The following is a 22,618-nucleotide window of genomic DNA, read 5'->3' on the forward strand; positions in this document are numbered from 1 at the left end:
AGGTTGTCATGACAGCAGTCTGGCCTCACAGTATAGATAGTGCCTTATAGAAGTATTCATACCATGTCACATACAGCGGCAAACGTCAGTTAACTAACAAATGTAATGTCAGGCCCACAATGTAGCACAAACCAAGGTGAACAACACATGATTTTCACATTTTTATCCAAAAAAATCTAAAAACTAATGTTGCATTCAGATGGAACGCTATTTGATCGTCAGAAAGGTGTCCACCGCCTCAACTTGTGCAGAGGGCTTTAATGCTCAAAGCAAAAAGTGGACAGACCCATCTGACACGTGTTGGGAGGAGCTACCCTGCTCATTTCCTTAAATACGGGGAAATGTTTACCGTGGTAAAAGTTTTGATAACTTACTCGAGATCCCAACTTCCTGGCTAATCCTCCTCTAGTCAAGATCCTTTACTGTCTCTGTAGCGATGGCTCAACTTATCACTGATTATAGGATGGGCACAAACAGCGACGATGAGTTTGTCCTACATTGTCGATTTCCCGGCTTTCCGTGGTCCTTTCGTCCCGTCCGAAAATCTCCCACAACGTCACGTAGCGGGGTCCGTCTGCCACTTGGATACTCAAACGCTTGAAATCTCAAAACACGCCACAGGACTTCTCGATGATCCTAGATGCGCGCCCACCATACACTTTGTGTGTAAACCAGGTGTCACTGATGCTCAAATCACGTTCAATCTGAACATGGCATAAGTGCAGATTTGTTTTTGGATTCTATTGTCATACTTCTAAGTAAAATCTAGTGCAATAAAATACTTTAGTTAATAATTAGAGTTAAGATGTGTGTAATTTAAATTGTGTAGAATTGCAGGTTTTGTGTGAAGGCCAACGTTGATACTGGGATGGAGGTACTGTGCACTGAGCTGCAGCAGAACAATGGCCCTGACCATATAGCCAGAGCTACAATGAAATTTGGTTTTAATTTAGCTTTAGTTTGAAGGCATGTTCATATGTGTGAAAAGTCCACTTGAAGTCTGGACCTACCGTATTTTTCAGACTATATGGCGCACTTTAAATCCTCATTTTTTTCTCAAAAGTTGATGGTGCGCCTTATAACCCGGTGCACCTTATGGTCCGGAAAACAAGGTTAATCCATTTGAGAATTTGTGGCAAGATCTGAAAATTGCTGTTCATTGATGCTATTCTTCCAATCTGACTGAACTTGAGCTGTATTTTAAGAACAATTAAGCAGAAATGTCATTCTATAGATGTGGAAAAAAACTAGGAGAGACTTTTACCATAAATAACATTTGCAGTTGTAGCTGCTGCAAAATGTGGTTCTAAAAAGGGTCCAGTCGGTGTTGGGGGGAGTTGAATACAAATGAACACTAGACTGTCCCATTTTATATTTATTTTTATTTTATAAAACTATTTTTTTTTCCTTCCACTTAATACAATTAGCACTTTATGTTGGTCTAGGTCACATTAAATACCCATTAGATACCTTGGACTTTTTATGGTGTCAAATTTCAAGGGGTATAAATACTTTAGAAGGCAAAAAGAAATCTCTTTTGGGGCTTCCATAATTGAACCAACCCTGGCGGCTCTGATTAAAAACTGGAAAGAGCTCGTCTATTGATGTAAAGCATCTGAAGCTGCGGTTTGTTTTTCCTTCTCTTAGTGATGGAATCAGATGTGTTCAAATCACCATTAACAGGTCTCAAAGGTTTGCAGGCAAAATGTTCCAGCTCGGTGGAGGAAGCGAGTCCGTGAGCATTTCAAAACGCCAAGACATTAGTTCAGACATGTCAACAGTAACAACAGGAAATAAAAAACAGCATTTATATGTTTTGAGAAAAGTGGGTTTTACAAGAGAATGTCTGTCTGCAGTATGTGCTCCAAATCTGTGCGGCTCAAGGTCTCGAGGCAGCTGGATAGAAATGAGTTTTTATTGGAAACCTTTAAATGGCTCAAGTTGTTTCTATTTACTGCATTTATATATTTGATAAGTATCTCACTTCTTTTCTTTGGCATTTTAATTTGAAATACTGTTAAGAAATCCCACTCGTTCTCAACCCTTCCAGAGAAGGTCGTAAAACGCAAAAAAAAAAACCCCGACAACAACCAAATGTGCCAAGACAAGGACGTTGACACAAAGCGGGGATATTTCCTAATGAATCCATTACAGACTGAAATACAGAGCAGTAGTTAATTACTGCCCTCATTAGCATTGCTTGTTATGTGTCGTCTGTCGCAGTGATGAGGATGTTCAGGCTCCCTAACATTTTATCCTTTCAAACACTTCAGATTTTCTGGCAGAAATCAAGTGCCGTTATCTCTTTCCACCCAGATTTCATGTCAGTTTCTTTTTTACTGTGGACACTTCCTCACCTCGGGGTCCCCTCTTGAAAACACTCGGATACAACAACAGGGCTTTGTGCCTGCTAATCAGTTTGACAGCCTGTAAAATATCACACTTTCATGCTCGAATCAGGGTAACATGCATGCACACAGTTTTCTCCTGACGCACACTTGTGTATGCAGAGCGCGCTTTCTCGCTTGCACTTCATTATAATGCCTGGGTTCAATCCAAAAGAGCATTTGTTGGCTGCTGTGTTCCAGATTAGAAAAGAGACACTTACAAGGTTCCTAACCCTGCTACTCTAACACCCACACAAGCCCTTTATCCCTCACTCTCTCGCTCTGCACACGCACCTCTTCATACACACAGATCCCACACAAACCTCCTACGTACTGCCACCGTGGGGGTACTAGTCTATGACTAATGAAATCCTTGTTGGCAGAGACACAAAAGAGCGCAGCTTGATTATGGCAGTTTTAATAATTCTTTCAAAAAAAATTGTGTCGAAATACATGTTGGTCTGGTGCCGACTGTCTGTGCGATTAGCCGGAGCTGCGCTTGCATCGGCGTTAGCAGTCACACAAACCCATCCGATTACACACAGAGGAATGAAGAAGTGGTGAGCCCGCCCTCTCGAGTTCTTCCTAGTTTCCGTTTTCTTCCTCCGCCAACAACTTCCTCTTAATCCTTCATCCTCCGTACTCTGAAGCTCGCCCACTCCCTCGCAGATTTCTTATTTATTCGGAATTGTCACTTTTTGTAGAAATTGAGAAATTGCTATATAATTAACCTCCAAGAACTGATTGCTGGATCTGCTAATTGTCTTTCCCCCCTCATTGTAATTATCTGCAATGTTGCCTATTCTGAGTCAAACACAAGTAATTACAGAGTGTTTTGTGTCAGAGTGATTGTCGAGATGTTATCTTGCTAATCCTCCTTTATCTTCTGTGCGTTTACATGTGGCTCTCTTGTCATCTCAACACAATTTTTATGCAAAACAGCATGATTGCACAATGAGGTATTATGAGGTGGGATGTATCTGTGGACGTAAGGGCAAATCAAGTGCATTGATCAATCAGTATATCTTGGATGATGTTTGAAAATAGCAGTCCTAAACTTGATCATGATAACTAGTCACTGAGTTTGTATTAAAACTAAATGTAGTAAATTTTGGAGCATGTTTTCAGTGGGTCTTTCGATGATAGATTTAGCTTGTAAATTGATTGTGAATACATTAATGGGTGTACCTGAAACATTTTATTTATGATGAACATGTTCAATATTTATTTTCACTCATTTTAAAACAAGAGACCATAGATAATGTAGATTTATTACACATAGAGAATTATTTAAAGCCTTTGTTTCTTTTTAATTTTGACCACTATGGTTTTAAAGATGATGAAAACCCTAAATCCAGTGTCTCAGAAAAATTTGAATATTACATCAGAACAATTTGATAATATTTTGAAGAGAAGTGTCAGGGGTCTGCTATCACATCTGTTTTGTCAGAATCCATGAAGAACAGCAAGAATTGTCTTGACCAGCAAAAATTGGTTGTGGTTTCTCATAGCACCTGCTGCTTACATGTTCCATTTGATTCTGTGATTGGCTAAAACCAACAATTGGTAGGCAGGCGCTACGTGTCGCTTCGCCCAATCAGTTCGGAAAGTTCTGCTGAATGTCTTGCCTTTCCCCCAAGGGATTCAATGGAAGCAGGCCCAAATTAATAATGTGTAGAACATAGAGAACAATCTGGCTGGCCAGGTTACATGGTAATATCTCTAACAATGCATTAAATGAATGTCACTGAACCATTTCCGTTTATTGTTTTCAAAGTTAATCAGTTTCTAGGGACCTTCAACTGATAGCGTTTATTTGTTACCATCTGTTTCCTTGGGATATAAAACATAACAGGGGGGCCCATTTCTTTAGGCAGCATGGCTAGATGAGGAGCCATGTTTAACTCCCCACAGCACATATGAGTAAGAGGGTAAGGAAGGCAAAACAATCTCCAAAGCTCACTCTTTTCTCTTTTTTTCCATTAACATGTCCTGTCTGGCAGTGTAGTATTAAGAATTGCTGTGTTAATGCCAAAGAGGGCCCAACAGATTTAATTTCTCAAGTGGAGCATTGCTGCTTTCGCCTTAGTGCTACGCTTCATATAAGCAAAAAACTTTATTAAATCAATTAATTCAAATTCAATGGACACAGAAACAGAAAAGTAAAAGAGAAAGAAAGAAGAGAAAAAGATGAGAGGAAAAGCTAAAGGGAGAGGAAAATTCACTCTTGAAGAGCTGCAGGCGAGAGCGGCATCTCTGGTTCACCAAGTCTCCACAAAACCCTCAGAAGGTTGTGTTTTTCTAAAAAGATCCATCCATCCATCCATTGTCTTCCACATATCCAAGATCAGGTCACAGGGCAACAGATCCAGGAAAGAAACCCAGACATCCCTCTCCCCAGCGACATCCTCCAGCTCATTCTGGGGGATCCCAAGGTGTTCCCAGGCCAGGCAGGATATGTAAAGTTCCTCCAGCGAGTTCTGCGTCTGCCCAGAGGTCTGCTTCCACTGGGATGTGCCCAGAAACCCCCAAAGGAAGGCACCCAGGGGGCAGCCTGATCAGATGTCCAAACCACCTGAACTGACTTATTTTGATGTTGTCAAGCAGCAGCTGTCCTTTGAGCACCTCGTCCTATCGCTGAGGCTGAACCGGACTACTCTCTGGGGGAACCTAATTTCAACTGCTTGTATCCGGGATCTGATTCTTTCAGTCCTGATTCACACCTCATGACCACTGGCGAGGGAACATGCCCGTAAAATGAGAGCTTTGCTTTTTGGCTCAGCTCTTTCTTCACCACAATAGACTGGGGCAGTGCTCGCGTTGCTGCAGATGCAGCCCCAATCCATCTTTCCACCTCTCATTCCAAGTGAACAAGACACCAAAATGCTTAATGTCAAACAAAAGTATACGACCGTTTCCATGTACAATGTGACATATTCTCAGTATGACACATTTGAGCATTGATAATTGACGCATGCTACATATGATAACCTCCCGACGCTCCCCAAAACATTTGAGATAGCAGACTATAAGCAATCCTCATGCGCAGCCATTATTAACTGAACTGCAAACCTGGAGTGACATGCAAGCTGCACCACGGAGAGTGAAATAACGCACCTTTCCCATCGTACTGCAAGCTGGAAGTCAGTCAGCATGCTGCTTGTTCTCCCACACTCGCATATTTCAATGCAACCATATGCCTGGCATTCCAGCATGTTTAGATCTAATGTCTCGGATCTATTGCATGTATGTATTCCGAGGCCTGGCGCTGTTGGTACGTCACAATTATGAATATTCTCGCATGATTTAAGTGTCATTTGAGTCATCAAGGATGCCAAGATGGCAGCGCTCATCAACAGCACAGGAAGGATAAAACAAAAAACGGTTTTACTCTGTATAGGTACGCTTTGGTACAAAATTACTAGAGATAATACTACAAGTTTGCCATTATATAATGAATGAAAAAAGAACAATTCTGAGGTTTTGTTTGACTTTAAACTCCTCCATTTGAGGCAGAGACTGACCCCTAACCCAGAGGATAAATAAAGAGTTAAATAAAGAATAAACAGGAAGCATATATAAAAATTATAATTGAACATAATTGCAAACTGGAGATCATCTGACTGGAGTGTCATGTAAAATTTGACAAATTAATTTAGTTTTACTTAAAAATAAGGATTAAGCTAAAAATGTCAAGTAGATGCAAATTAATTCCAATACTTAAATTAATTTGACTAAAACGGCAGGAAAACTTATAAGTGAAATTAAAAGTTTATCTTTGCAAAAACCCGCTCGAAGACATTGTCGCTCTTGGGTAATAAATACAATTCTAATTTCTTTGCAATAAATTGGTTGATAATTAATTGGCATTTACTGAGACTACGCTTCATTTAATTTAGGATTTCCCAGAGTTTCAAAGCACCAAACACTTTTAGTATTCAGCAGTGAGAGAAATTTGTGTCTTTTTGTAAAGCCTTTAGCGTTTTCTTAATTCGGAGGTCTCGCTAATTGCGTCTCCCTGATTATAGATTTTTGCCCTCTGACAGGGCTTTCTAAAACAGCCGATTGTGTTTGTATGTCTCCATTTATTACTATAAATATGCAGAGATGAGGTTCATCTGTCAGAGATCATCCACCCTGTTTCACAGTGGGCATGAGATGCTCTCCTACATATTCATCCTTACTTTTATGCCAAATCTGTCATGATTTGGGTTTCTGTTTGTTTTTGTTGGTGGACTTTTCTGGAATCTGCTACACTCCCCTCAGCCACCAGCCACCACTAATCCTCCAATCAGCTCAGCCACCTACCAGCCACCACTCTGTACCTTATCAGCTCTAGCTGTTGAATTCAGTTAGTGTCTGCTCTGCTCACCTGTTCCCCTGCCTACCTATACCTGTCTCACTCTTCCACTCAATGCCAGAATGTCTCGTCTTGCCTGATGTCCTCTGCCTCTACCTGTTCCTGTGTGCTCAGCCAGTTGGACTCTTCGTTCGTGTTTTCAGCCCTCACTATTGAATGCTGCCAGTGTCTGCGTGTTGCACAAGTATGTCTGTTTCTCTGTCTGTTTCTCTGTGAGTTCTTGCTGTTTGCTTTGCCATTCTGGTGGTTCCTCAGTCGCCTGTTCTGGTCAGGCCCTGCCTGCAACCCCTGGTCTGTCTGGTTCTGCTTGCTCAGCAGAGTGAGAAAAATTGACCCTGATGTCCTCCAACAGCCTAAGCCTATAGCAGCATAACTACAGAGATAGCTCAGGGTAACCTAAGTTGCTCTAAATAGAAGCTTTGTCAAAAAGGAAAGTTTTAAGCCTAGCCTTAAAAGTAGACAAGATGTCTGCCTCATGGACCAAATCTAGGAGTTGGTTTCACAGGAGAGAAGCCTGATAACTAAACAATCTGCCTCCCATTCTACTTTTAGAGACTCTAGGAACCACCAGTAGGCCTGCGGTCTTAGAGCAAAGTGCTCTATAAGGAACATATGGGATAATCAGATCTCTGGTGATGCGGAAGTCTGCTTCCCTGGGCTGGAGAAGGCGTAATCAGGAAGAGGCTTCAGCTACTTCCTCTGCCACTTCCTCCCTTTCACCCATTCCTGTTGGGTCCGCCTCTTCGTCAGCCACCGGGGAGCCATCCAGTACTCCACCCAAGCCAGCGGGGTCAACCTTATGACCAGCTCCCACTGACTCCTTTTGCACTTCTCCCATTGATTCCTTTGATGCAGAATTCAAGTTGGGTGTGGACAACTCACACAACTTACCGTAATTAAGAAACTAAGGACAGCCTTACTCAAGAATTACTCTCCTGCTTTGGAGAAGAAGATCAGGGAGTTGGAGCAGGAATATAAAACTGTTTTAAGGACGTTTTACCATCATCTAGTATCTCCTACCATTCTAAAGTCTGGCAGGGGTCAATCAGTCACCAGTATTCCTACCACAGAACCTGTCCACCTCAGTGAGGACGCTTGTGGTCCTGTTCTTGTCTCCAGCTGATGCCTCGGTTCCTGCCCCAGAGTTCTGTAAGGAGGGGCCCTAGGTGGATCGACCTCCAGTCATCACTCCAGAGTTCCTCCAGTCTTCACTCCAGAGTTCCTCCAGTCTGCACACCAGTATTAGTTGAGACGGGGGTCCAGGGGGACCTGTCTCTAGTCATGATAAATGGTAAATGGACTGAATTTATATAGCGCTTTTTCAGTCATCCTGACCATTCAAAGCGCTGTACACTAGAGCCACATTCACCCAACCGCACCCACTAACGCGCACACATTTATACACCTATACACAGCTCGATAGCCAACTTGGGGTTAAGTGCCTTGCCCAGGGGCACAAGGGGAAGCTGGAATCGCACTCATAAACTTCTGACTGTGAGACGACTACTCAATCCAATCAAGCCACAGTCGCCCGTGGATCAACTTCCAGCTTCCGCCCCTGAGATGGTTGACGAGGACTCTCAGGATGGCCTGCCAGCTGTCACTGGGGTTCGTTGAGAACTCGCCCAACGACCTCAGCATGCAGAGCCTCGTCGAGATGCAGAGCATCTAGAGCTCCATGGTTTCTGCAAAGACCCTGAACTGCTGCTCGGCACATCGTTCCCAGTTACTGCGTGGTTTCCTGTTACCGGAGCTTCTGCAAAGGCTGCTGTGGAGATTCCTGGACACCAAACCTCTGGTTACTCCTAACCTCAAGCTTCTTGTCACATCAACCCCCAAGCTTCAGGACACATCAGACCCCAAGCTACAGGTCTCTTCTGACGCCAAGTTCTTCTTCTTCTTCAAGGGTGTTCGTCTGAGTCATCAACACCTGCCAAGAGTCCTGCTCCATTGCCCATCAGAGACCCTGCCACATCAAGGTCTGACTCCAGTACACCTGCCGAGACCCTGCCATGCCGAGGTCTTCCTCCAGAACGTCCACCTGAGCTCCTAGTTTGCCCCTTTACCCAACCCTTTGGGTTGTTTTTGTTTTCTACCATTTTCACTCCTATAGAGCCCCCCTCCACCTGCCCTGTCTGGGTTGTTTCTGTTTGGATTTTTGGACATAATTAGTTTCTACTCTGCTCACCTCTTCCCCTGCCTACTTACACCTCCCTCAGTCATCCACTGAGGCAGTGGTGGTTCCTCGATCCACATCGCCTGTCGTGGCCTTCATCACTGGTTTGTCCTGTCACTTCCTGCAAACCCCTGGTCTGTCTCATTCAGCATGCCTGCCTCGTCAGCCACTACTCATCTGTCAAGTCTGGTTCTGCTGGCCTGCCTAGTCAACCAATGCTCATCTTTTCAATAAAATTTTTAAATGTAACTCTGTCTGGCTAGAATATTGGGTCCTCAGAACTCCATAACAAAATCTTGTTTCAACCCCGATCTTATCTGCTCAAAGCAGATGACAGAAACTCCATTTATTTAGGTTTTTTCATGTTGGAGAATGCTTTTTTTCCTGACATTTAACCTTTTGGTATATAGATAGCAGACACAGCTGCCTTATATCTTGCTATAGTGCAATATTCTCTGATATTTTCCATTCTGAAGAGTGGCTAAAACAAAGACACCTTTGTTTGACACAATTTTAACTCCCTTTATTTTATACATTACATTTTATAGGAATCCTTAGCATTGTGGCTGGGGCAGTTCCACTGTCCTGTTTCTCTCATTGAACTTATAAAACTAGAATGATTGCCCTATAAACAATTAGTTCCCTTGGGGCACATTTGAGCGCACTTTGCATTTTTACACGACAGCCCTCGGCAGTCAGTCCCACAGGACAGATGAAGAGATTTTTTCCCCCCGTTTTATTGCATTCATTCCAGCTTTATAGTATAATTGTGCAGTGATATCAGTCCTCTTTCTATTTTCATTAAACAGGAATTAGACATTTCTATGGGTTAAAGCACTAATCTCACAAAGTTGAAAGCAGTTTAGAAAAACTGGTTTGGCAGTGTATCTTAAGTGAAAACCTTTTACTCCTAGAAAATATAAATTGTGGAATTTATGAATGGAGACTTTGGTGTAGTCAGCTGTCACATTCAGCTATTAACCAAAAGGTTGGTGGTTCAAACCCACCTGGTAATGCTTAATGTAAGGGGGGCTAGTGGTTAGAAGAGTGTGCTTGCACTCTGAGAAGGTCACAAGTACCTGGTTTGATCCCTGCAGACTTCCACTGTGGCTCCCTGAGCAAGACCCTTGGCCCCAGATTGCTCCCTGGGCATTGTGATAGCTGAATAATATAATATACTGAAACAAGGAGAAATTTTGCTCCTACCTATAAAAGCTAAATCTGTTAAATGCAGCTGCATTACTTGTTTAAAGTTACTGAATACTTGCCCCATTTCTCAACTCTTTTTTTTCACACACAGGAACACTTTAGTATGTAATACCAGTCCTTCAGCCATCTCACTATTCTTACAGATTTGGGTCCACAGAATCCTGTGTTATCTTATAGAGGCCAGATCTTATAAATTCCTACTCCCTGATCTGCTCTTTGAAGTCTGTCAGTTTTCTCAGATCCCTGCACAGCACCCAACCTCATCATCTAGAGTATCCGATTTCCCCCTTGCTCCCACTTTGATTCAAATCAAAGGGTTAAAGAGGGGTTAGACTGATCTTCCTGGGAATACACATTACAGAGACTAACTTATTCCCCTTTCTGAACACACTCTATCATCCCTGAGGAGTCCACACCTCACCTATCTGATTCAGGGGCGGTAAAGTTGGATTTGACCTTTCTAATCCAGTCTCACTCTGCACTATTTACTATAGATTCTGTGCACAGAATTGTTACATGCTCTCTGCTAATGGATAGTCAGTGATAATAGTTGTCTTTCTTTTAGATTTTTTTTATTCTAATAAACAACAATAAAACCGATAAATGAATGGCTAAACGTCTCAGCACATTTATGATACAGCTGTTTTAGTTTAGAGTGTTATCTAATTGACATTTTAGTTTTTAGGAAACTATATTTGGCTTACTTTTACCTATTTTGCTGTTGATTTTTACATTTTCCTGTTTGTTCTGCCTTATGTATTTTGTACCTGTCAATATAATTGTGAATAACTTTAAGTTAGTCCCTTAATTGTTATATATTAATAAATTAATAAGTATTCATGTAGAGGAGACTTTAAACATTATTTGCTTAATCTAAAAGCTTGCCCTTTAGATTTGGGCTTTTAAAGTGCAAGTGAAGTTATTCAATTTAAATGCTAAATTTATCATTTGTAAAGACTAATTGTTGAGAGACTAAAACAGACCTTTGAAATATCATAAATCAAACTTAGATATAAGGGGTCAATAGGTTCAAGCAGCATTTAAGTTGGTGGGTGATTTTAAAAAGTCACTTCTAAAAAACATTCTGTTGGAACGTTGTAACAAAATCCAGTTAATTCTGTCTTAGAAAACTGTTTAAATATTATTTAAATCTAGCCAATGCAGTTGGAAACATAACACATTTAAGACAGCCAATGATCAACCAGTTATGTTTTTCACAGCACAAGTTTCTGTGTCTTGGCTGAATGTCACATTCTGTGTGAAAGAGATGAGTTGCTGTAAAACAGGGTTTAAATGCAAATTTGAAAAAGGCAAAACAATTATAGAGTTGACATGTAAAATTGATATATGCATCTTATATAGCAATTAGTATGATTATTGAGGCTAGTAGTTTCTGTACGTGTTCCTTTAACGGTGAAGCCTTAGTTCTGAGACCTGCAGAAGTTTGCTACTCTTTCTAAATTAATTGTCTGCAAGACTAATAGTGGATGAAACCCCAAAAAATAAATCTGCTATTCTACACTATTCTTTGGAAAACCTTTCTTGTAAAAAAACATCTTATAGCTTTTTAACTTCCTTTGACTCAATTTTTAACACATCACTGATAGTTATAATAGCTTCCCAAATAAATTTTCCTCAGTAAGAACTTCTACACTTAAGTAGAACTTAAAAGTAGTCTTTTACACTTTAAGTTGACCCCTTGGTGCTTAGGTATGTTTTCACTGATCGGAACAAGATAGGATTCATTTAATTTTCCAACCAGTACACTAGTTTGACAAAGAAATCTGAGAAACTTAGTTTGAAAATAGACACTGTAATGCTGTTTTTAGAGATGGTGGGGAACCTCTTTGCCTAACCCTAAACCCACCTTAACCCCAACCCTGCAGACAGCTCTGCTGCAGACTGGTCACAGATCTTACAAGTCTGAACAGCCTGCTGCATAGTGCAATGTCATGCACAGGTGTTGTACCATATTTTATCAGATTTATGATTAGATGGGAGAGATGCAGGATTGTTGTAAAGGCTTAAAAACCCGTACTAAATTCAGTTCATTTTACATTTTCTGTCCGAGGCTGAGATTATATTGGGACTGGCTAGGCGGCACAGGTTAAATCAGATTGAACCAACTCAGATTTGAGGAAGGGTGGGGATAGATTTTAACAACTATTTATAATATGTATTGTTGTTTGCAAGTTAAAATAATATGAAATGAAAATTAACATGGACTGTATGAATATCTCTGACTGTTGGAAGTTAATAGATTATTTTGCTCAAAAAAATGGCGGAACAAGAGCACAAGTTTGCAGTTGTTCCACTGGTTCCATTGTTCAGGTGCCTATGAAACCAATTATAATCAATTTCCAGTCACCAGCTGTTTGGAAGTTCTACAAAGACTAGGTGTAACTTTTGCTTTAAAGTTAAAGACTGTCTACGCTCTGTCATTTCACAGGGCCGAACCGATTCTGCAGAGAATAAAGGAGGACCGGACCAGAGTGGTCTCCCCTTCTTTTGACAACATCAAGTACGACACATTTGAAATTGAGGAGTACCCTCTGTCTGCACAGGGCTTTGACTGGGAGCTTTGGTGTCGATACCTCAACCCACCAAAGTCCTGGTGGACGCTACGCAACCACACAGCTCCCATCAGGTAACCAGAAGAGTTTCTATATATTTTTGCTGAGAACATTCCAACAGTATTGGGGGAAAAAAAAAAAACATAATTTCATTACCAAGCATGTCTTGCTATCATTGGAAAGGATAGCAGTGCATTCATTATGAATAACTTTCCTTGAAGTGTCTTTGAGATCACAAGGCCCTTTTTTTTTACATTATGATGTTTGAACTCTAATTCCCATGAATGATTATGCATTCAGTTTGTGATAAGTGAAGTGTCAATATTCTAAAACTAATATGAATCCTTGAGGATAAAATTACTGCCAAAAAGACACATTTAAATTAACTCACACAAAGACCCATCACACAGTTTACACCGCAATGCAAGCATGTTACCAGAATACCCACGGCCGGTATGAATAATACAGATGGTAGACACTGACTCTAGAAACTAACCCAACAACAAAAACAAGGTCGCTTACTCACCAGTATCTGCAAAAACCTCTGCAGTTGTGGTGTTTGGGAAGCAAATACAATATTCATAGATTATGGCAAACAGACTTGTCTTCCATACTATGAATGAGGAAGAAGAATATCTCCAACTGTTTACTTGTCCATATGGTCATATTCCTGTTTGGGCAACGAGAGCGTTGGACATCCAACGGTGAGCAAGCAGCACCCAGATGTCTGGAAAGATGTCACCTGAAACTTTCGTGACTTCCAAGCTGGTCGTTGACTACTACTTTATTATTGCTAGTGCAGTGAGAATCTAAATGCACAATCAAGGAAGGTAATATACAGAGCAAGAAACAAGAAGCAAGCCATACCAGGGTGCATTACAGGATGTAACAGGTGGATGAACTGTGAGGCTAATATGCTGAGGTGGTAATTACTGTGTGAAGAACAGGTTGCAGCTGTGGAAGAAGCAGGGAGTAAGAGGGAACTGAGCAAACTAAAGAAACCATAACACTGATCACAACAGAAACGCCATGAGAAGCACAAAGGGGACAGGAGAAACGGAAGCTGTTTTAATATCATAACCTTTTAAAACCTTTTGAATACAATTAATCCAATAAGTAGCAAACAAGTCATAGATATGAGTTTGTTGTTATTTAATGCAATTATGTGGTATGTTATGTACTTTTTACAGCGTAGTGCAGGAGGATGGGTGCTTACTAGGGTTGGGCAATATATTGAGATTTTAAAAATATCAAGATTTTTTTTTAAAGAGGTATAAGATTAGACTTTATCGTTTTTATCAACATGGTCTATGTTGCATTATATTAATACTTTTAAGTGTTCTAGTACGTTTTCTTTCAGCTGTTATATTCATCTACATGGTGAGTGTTAAAAAATCTGCCTGTAAGGCATTTGGGATAAAGCATTGATCTAGAGATGTTTTTTTAAAATTACTTCATGAAAGGTAAATCATATCAAGACAAATATCATATATCGGCATTCAGCCTAAAAATACTGAGATATTATATTTGGTCCATATTGCCCAGCCCTAGTGGTTACACATACCCACTTGTTCCAACATAGACCAGCCAGTCTCATGCTAACCCAAACTGTATGATGATCGTGTTTATTTCAGCAGGGACAATACAAATTACAGGAGCTGCCAGAGTTCGCTATGAAGGCTAATTTTATAAAAGTAGCTTTCTGTTCGCTAAAATTGATTAATACAACTTAATATACCTCAATATACAATTATTTTGAACTAAAACCAACAGTTATTGCACATTTCAAAAACAATATAGCTAGGGTTGCAGCAAAAGACTATTTTGTTAATTGATTATTGTATTGATTCCTTTTTTAGACAGCAGTCTAATAATTGGATAGCAAAACGAGTTTAATTGGAGGTTTGTTTTACACAATTTGAACCAGGTCGGGAAAATACTGTGTTATTTGAGGAGTTCTAGATAAAGCATATTTACAGACAAAGAAGGGTTTCAACTTAGATGCAAAATGTATTCATTTTACTGCTCAGAATAGGTACCAATATACCAAGGCATCTTCCTGACTACCTGTTTCGACAAATATTAATGTTCGGCATTGAAACAAAATGTATCATATGCAGAGATATTCTCTGGTTTTATTGAACGTAAAGGTAAAAATCACAAGTGATCTGGCCCCTCAGTTCTATTCCCAGATAACTGAGCTATAAAAAAACAACCATAGTTTATATATGAGCTGTGATCTCAATGTGATGTTGTTTGATGTTGGAAGCCTGTCGTGGGAGCGCCTTGTTTCTTTCAGCATTTTTAGGCTTCTGTCTGTTTTGCCAATCTGTTTGTCCTCGGGGAAGAGAAATTCGCCCAAACAAGTTGTTTTTGTCAGTATGTTGTATTACATATTGATATGAGGAGATGTGTGGGACTGACAGCATGAATACTAATCTGAGTTATTTTCCCACTCCTGTTGATTCAGTTTGATGTTGATCCCTCCTTTTGACAACAGCGCCATTTGTTTGTATGATGCTGCATGTAGGTTCATTCTGACATGCTAAAACATTTCTCCAGAGCTTTGCATATGTAGTGTTCTTGGAATAAAAAAATCCTGCTCCTCAGGGTGTAATTTTCAGTGTGGGTTAATTGTGGGTTAGAATAAGGCTTTTGTATGTGGGTTTCAGAGAATATTTGCATTTAAACACCCTCATTGCTATGCATTTTAAAACAGTTTTTTTTTTTCAGACGCCTCTCTTTCCTCCATTCACTTTCTATTTCAGGAGTCCCGCCCTGATTGGCTGCTTTGTGGTCGACAGGAAATACTTTGAGGAGATCGGCCTGCTCGATGAAGGCATGGAAATTTATGGTGGAGAAAACGTGGAGCTCGGCATCAGGGTAAGATTGATAGCTTGGCTGCAAATCTGACTCAAAAACATTTCAGCCCCCAAGGATGTTCATGATATCTGTTGCATGCTGTCATGTGGACAAGTGTATTACAGCCACTGTCAGTGTCTGAATGGAAATAATCTGAATCCATTCTGCAAAAGCAGACAAATGACCTTTCCTTTGACAGTATAGGTGCTTTATCTGACTCCACATTTCTCCTTGAAGGTGTGACTCACACAATTCAAGCTGATTATCAGCAGCGAGATAAAAATGTGACATAATAATTTAAATGTTATAATAGAATTATAATGTTATTATTAGACATCTATAGAATAAAGCAGAATCACATGCATATTAGTCTTTAATTTAACAGTAATCTTGGCATTTAGTTTTTTATTTAAGAAATGATTTAACACACTATATTTATGGTATAGATATACATCTTGTAAGGGATCTTGGAGCTCAGCCCGTTGTCTAAAGTTGTAAATCAGCCCCCAAAATATGCTTGTATTTCATGCTTTTCAAAGGTAAAAGTAGACAGCTTTAAGCAAAATTATTAACTTTAATATGAAAGATTTCTTTTTGAAGCAGTTAATTTTATTATTACATCCTAATTAACTGTGTTTGGAGCGTGTAACTACTAAACTAAACTGCTGAACATTTAACAGACACTAATCATGAATGTTATATTAATGTTATATTTTTAACAATTTCTTTGAACTATTCAAATTTTTTGGGGGGGTGAAATAACGATTACAACTACCTATAATATATTCTTTAAACTCTCAGGAAGATACACCTAAACATCACTCTTTGGATCTATCAACGCCCTTCTGATCAATTTCCTGTTGAATATTTCATCACTTCTATCAGAAACAGCAGATTTAATTTAAATAACTTGGTTTCCTGATATGCGTTTATCTGCAGTCCCCAAGTTATCACTGGCTTTAGGCAGGAGCCATTAAGGACCCTTAATGTTGCCGTACTTCACATGAGATAATTCCTTATTGTCATGGTGCAGTCATATTTTGAACAAAGTACAGCAGCATTGGGGAAATGACTCACGTTGGTGCTAAAACATACAATTAATACATTATAGCAAATGCACACATAATAAAAAAGAGAATTTGTGCAAAAAATTTGCAGAGACCAGCAGCTTAAACTCCTGGTATACTGATAGATTGGTAATGTGAAATTCATGCCAATAACAAGTGTCTGTAAACTTGAAAGCAGAACTGTCAATGCACTATACCCTCTATATATGCCTCATTGTTATGTTGTCTGAAGGGGCTTCAGCTGTCTCAAACAGAATAGGCTGAGTGAATTGTTGCACATTAAATATTCTATAAGAGGATTTTTACCTTACCATGACAGTATTTTGTAAAATTAAAGTATCAGAAGTTGAAAAACATCCCATTGTCCCTTCCAGTTTTGAGGGTTTACATCAATGGATGACTCAGCCTTAACTTTTACAACTTTTTTTTTACCCAGTTTTGAGAAATGCTTAAGTGCCTTCACACAAAGGGAAGTTACTTTAACCTTTATTATAAGATTCCTGGAATCCAATTGCTCCAAATGAGTCCCCAACTATACAGACTGATTAGCTGAACACTTGTTGATACTGGCATGGAAGATTATGTGCTCAGTATGAAACGAAGCCCATGAACACACATCCTCTCTGCAGGGGAGATCTCAGCCTTGCAGTCACGATCCCGGCAGTGTGTGTTGTTATGAATCAAGTCAGATGTTCCCTCCAGCTGCCAGCTGCTCTGCCCCCACTTCCCTCTCGCTTGCGCGCTAAAATAGGGCTTGCAGTCACGCACGACCTTCTAAATATGCAACGACGACAAACGCAGAAAAGAAATTGGCAAACACTTGGAAGCTCCTAGTGAGCTCACTGCTTGTTGTGCGGATGTTTAATGTTTGATGTTTAAGGTGGGCTGTACCTGGATAGCCTGGCCTTCTATGTCTATGGGCCTGGCAAGAGCGCACATTAAGTAGCTGATTTAGGTACAGGGGGACAGATTTAAAATGGGTGTTCACAGCTGCAATTAAAACCTGTCCTAAATGACCAGATTTCATTTACTTGCTTAACAGAATATCAGCAGATCTCCCGATGTCTGTAAAACCATGAATAAATACAGTCACTTCATGATTATTGTGAATTATCTTGAAGTCAGTCACATTTTTCTGTAGCAGCGTTTACTGTAAAATCCTTGATAAGCCTATTTATATAACCTAAATATATAACAGATGCAACAGGAGAGGTGTTAAGTAATATTTCAGAGTTCAGCGTTAGCGCAGACACTAAAGCTTTTAAGCTCTAAAAATCCAGCCCCGCCATCAGATAGTTGCTTCATAAACTCAACTGAACATACGCTTAACAACCACTTCATCAGTCTCACCTGTTTAAATACTTGTTAACACGAGGAAATAAGCTACTCACAAGGAAACAATACATTGCATTTAAGCATCCAGAACTGGTAAACAGGGCCTTATACAAACTAAGCATCAGAACAGAGAGGAAAGTGGATTTAAAATACATTTAACAAGGTTGTTAGTGCTAGACGGGCTTTCAGGTGCTGCAGATTTACTGGAAGTGTACAAATAATGGCTGGAGATCACATAAGCACGCATTACAAACAAGGCATATGTAATATCACATTTGAATGCATACATGTTAAGTATAGAAGCAGATGGGCTACAGCAGCAGAAGACCTCACCAGGTACAACTCCTGTCAACTAACTGGAAGCTGAGGCTACAGTTCACACCGACTCACACCAAGATTTCAGAATAACAGGAGGACAAAACTTTTGGCTGGTTCCAAGAGTCTCGGTTTCAGCTGCAGCAGATGGTTGGGTCAGAATTTGGGTTAAGTAAGATGATAGCACAACTCCATCCTGCTCTGCTTTAACAGTTCAGACTGAGGTGGTGTTATTATCTGGAATATATTGTTACACTCTGGGCACTCTTAGTACCAATAGAGCCTCATTTTAATTCCACAGCTGACCTAAGTATTGTTAATGACCATGTCCATCCCTTAATAACACAGTGCACCAATTTCTTCTTTCTCCATCAGGTTAATGCACAATGACTCAAACCTTATATGTTTTCAAATGCATATCTAGAACAAGACAAGGTCTATTGTACTCCAAAGACCTCCAGAGTCACCTGTATTACTCCAATAGAGCTTGTTTGGGAATGTGGTGAAATCTGAGATTTGCATGTGTAGCCAACAACTCTTCAACACATGCGTGATGCTCTCATGTTCATCCTGACCCAACAACAAAACATACATTACAGATTAAATGTACTTACTGTATTTTTTTGGACTATAAGGTGCACTTCAAATCTTTAAATTTTCTCAAAAATCGATGGTGCGCCTTATATATTATTACCGTTGTGCTTACTGACCGATTTTATGTGGTACAATACGCTCAAAAAGGTGTTAAATATCCTTTGAGCTCTGCTCAATAGATATTCAGAGCTGTATCACTACCTGATTGGACCCCTGAGCTGTCTACCAGACTGCCTGACTGTAATGTCTATACTAGAAGTGCATTAATGTAAGGCAGCCTACGCCTGGAGTACTCGCTAGCAACAATAAACCTAGTAAGTTATTTCAATATAAAAGTTATGTCTATTTTGGCCTTATGATATAAACAGGGCAGTGTAGTCCAGCTACTCCCTCCTCTGATATTACACACTTGGGAAGAATATTTAATGCACCTTATTATCCAGTGGCTTATGTGTGGACATTAACACACAGACATGTTAATCCACAGTGTGCTTTATATTCCAGTGCATCCTATGGTCCGAGAAATACGGTACTGATTCTGGGACAAGAAAGTTTTAAGTTACAGAACAATCAGATCTATAATATATGATGGTGCTTGATCATTCAGGGCTTTATTTGTATGAACAAATATTTTAAAAACTATTCTGGGTTTAAAAGGGAAGAGAGGCTAAATATTGAGATATACAACCTTTTTTTAGGCTGCAGAATTTTAAGCTGCAGCTGCAGGTTTTTAAAGACTATTCAGGGGGCTTTCTGATAATAAACAATCAAGCAATAGTCTATCCTTTACAAATAAGTGCATGTGCTTGTTTTCTGCATTATTCGGAAACAGGATATTTCTAAGCTTGGCATTGTTTTGCAGGCAAAAGAAAGACTTTGAATAAACCTGAATTTAAAAGACGTGACCAAACAAGCCGTTGTGTTAAACATTGCCAACAGCAAATGCTGCATTTTGTGAACAGCTCACCATGATTTATCAACTGGCTGACTGCATATAGACACCCATTTGGGTTTTCCAGCTCAGAGCACACATCTTGGTAAATAAAATTAGCTAGTTGCACTTTGTCCTCTTCTTCATGGTTTGAAGAAGGTGCCTCTGTGATTCACCAATGCTTCTTCAAGGGGCTATTGATCCTTTCCAACTTTATTAACTCTGAAACGCTCCAGTCTTTGCTTTTTAACAGATTTAAACCCATTTACAAACCCTTAGCACAAATTAAAGAACAATAATTGATTTCCACTGACCTTAATAATATTAGATTTTTGAACTGACTGTTACTGGAATCCATAGACAAGGTTGTAGAAGTATTTTGTAGCCATCCCATTTCTACCCAAAGGTTCCAGTGAAACCTGAGATCAAATGAAATCTTAATAACTCACCTGTTTACACAGAAATACATTATTTACCAGGGCTATTTTACAAAAACACATTAGGAATGACAAGAAGAATCAATATTTTATTTTTTTTGCTGACTTAGCAGGCAATACTTCAAATTGCTCGACTTTTAGATCGATGAATATGTAAATCAGCAGTGATGTTTTGACAGAATCAGTTCTGTCCTCTTGTCTCAAGGGCTTTTTTCTTACTCTTACTCTTAATAATTTATCATGTGTGAAGTTCAGCCCAAGGTTTAAGACAAAAAACAGTTTGTTCTATTTCTATCTCTGTCTCACCAATGGCGCCTTTTGTTATCACTGAGATTTATTTTATTTTTCATTTTTATCCCCATCACTTTTTTTTCGCTGCAGCGTTCAGTATTTCTGGCCCCATTGTGATAAAAACTGCTTTCATGAAGCTTCATCTGCACCATGGCACATTATTGTGCACATTTAATCCTCATTGTCTCAAGACAGCTTTTCTTTATCACTACAGGCAGTCTTTCCTTGATGTGATTTATAATACGCAACTTCACTTGTTTTTTTTTTCCCCCCATTTTCTCATTAAAACTTCTGAAAAGTGAAATTTGTTGAACATAACCCCAAAAAGTAAAGAAAAATCAGCAGACGGAGAAGTGGTTAGGAGTTGTAAGGATGCTGCATGACTGTTTTTTTTTCCCATGGGAGAAGATATTTATTTAGAAGGAGGAGGAAAAAAAGACCCCCACCTTCTAGTCATATTTTTATCTTCGCTCTGTACTTCCCAGTTTATCTCCCTTTGTCACATTTTATTTAATGTGTTACACAATTTCTCCTTTTCTGCTCTTGTCTTTTCCTAACGTTTGTCTCTCTATCGCATTCTGCACACCCACTTTCTCAGACACAATTTGGAATACCTGAAGAATAGCTCCTCGTCGTCCAACCCCACATTGTAACTCCTGGATGGAGAGAGAGCACCGAGGTATTTCTGCAAGTGGCATTCACCACCTCAGAATTTGGCTCTGGTTTATGCTCCTGTCTGGGCTCGGAGCCAGTACAACAGTTTAGTTATTGCTCTGCAGCAGCTCTTTGCTTTCAATGGACGCAGGCAATGAGGCAGCCCTACAGGAAAGATTTAGCACACAAACATAGCAGGCGTAGCAATTCAAATTAACCTTTTTATTATTTTTTTCCCAGGTACATGAAAGTCCATAGATACTGAATGCTAACTAGAAACACTAACAGAATTCAGTATAGGTTTACTTGTTCTACTTAAACGTATGAGCATAACAAAGGGATTTTTGCATCCTCCGGCTCACAGTACCGGCCCCCACCAGGAAATGGATCAGCACCGTCAACCTCTTTGGGTGTGTTCTCTTCCCGCTCCTCTCTGTAAACAAATAACAGCACGTCAGCAGACCTGTCTGTAAAACCCCTAAAGTTTGCAAGTGACACCACTATCATGATCCCGGACAGTGACGAGTCTGCATACAGAAATGAGATGGATAGCCTGATCCACTGATGTGGCCAGAACCACCTAGAGCTTAACCGACTAAAGACTGTGGAGGAGACGGCTGACTTCCGGAAAATACTGCATCCCCTCACCGATCCTCAACAGCATTGTGTCTGATGTGGTTCACTTCCGGCTCAAAGGGACCACACTTTCTAAAGACCTGGGATGGTCCTCACAAATGGACACTGTTCAGAAGGTCCAGCAGAGACCTTACTTCCTGCAGCAACTCAAGATGTACAACCATCCACAGGAGCTGCTGGTCATCTTCTACACTGACGTTATTCAGTCTGTCATGTGGACATAACCCGACTACCTGGATATGCGGAGCAAATCCATCTGGAAACCTTCCGTTGAAGTGATTTTGGGAAGGGGCGAAAATACTGGTTAGCTGATTGGCCTATGTTGGTGATAGACGGGCCAAATAAACCAATCAGATCAACGAAGCATATGACATACTAACAGCGACGATGAAAACACAACCACAAGCTCTTGCCGAAACCAGTGGGTAGAAGAGCAAAAACATATTTTCCTCTGAGAAAAGCCTCCAGAGCAGTGTTTTGCTCTTCTTTCAGTGAAGAAATACTCTGTAATTCCGATAAAACTTGCTCGATAGCCACGCTAAAGCTAGTTTCATCGGCTGAAGCCGCCATGTTCTTTAGACTGAACTGTCACGCTTCTCGTTGCACCACACCTCAACCCGCCTCAAAGCCAACGCTGATTGGACGTTCGTTTGGTGAACGGCTCCAAATTTTCTATAACGGAAAGTAGCCAGACTGATCTGCGAGTGAAACCTTGAAAGCTCGCGAGACAAGGATGGTCTCACGAGGCTAATGTGGACATACATCACTGTGTGGTTTGGTTCGTCCACATC

At 40.1% G+C, this 22,618-nt stretch overlaps 1 protein-coding gene across 2 annotated transcripts in view; it reads left to right on the plus strand.

Moving 5' to 3' along the window:
• The window catches only part of galnt18a (UDP-N-acetyl-alpha-D-galactosamine:polypeptide N-acetylgalactosaminyltransferase 18a), a 205,796-nt gene that overhangs the window by 121,701 nt on the left and 61,477 nt on the right, over positions 1-22,618 (plus strand). For both annotated transcript variants that reach the window (XM_012867633.3, XM_012867634.3), the window contains exons 5-6: positions 12,582-12,779; positions 15,474-15,588. In XM_012867633.3, coding sequence (XP_012723087.2) covers positions 12,582-12,779; positions 15,474-15,588 — 313 coding nt within the window. The remainder of the gene's footprint in view (positions 1-12,581; positions 12,780-15,473; positions 15,589-22,618) is intronic.

The sequence above is a fragment of the Fundulus heteroclitus genome, chromosome 2 (genome assembly GCF_011125445.2).
Source record: "Fundulus heteroclitus isolate FHET01 chromosome 2, MU-UCD_Fhet_4.1, whole genome shotgun sequence".
In the NCBI taxonomy this organism is placed as follows: Eukaryota; Metazoa; Chordata; class Actinopteri; order Cyprinodontiformes; family Fundulidae; genus Fundulus; species Fundulus heteroclitus.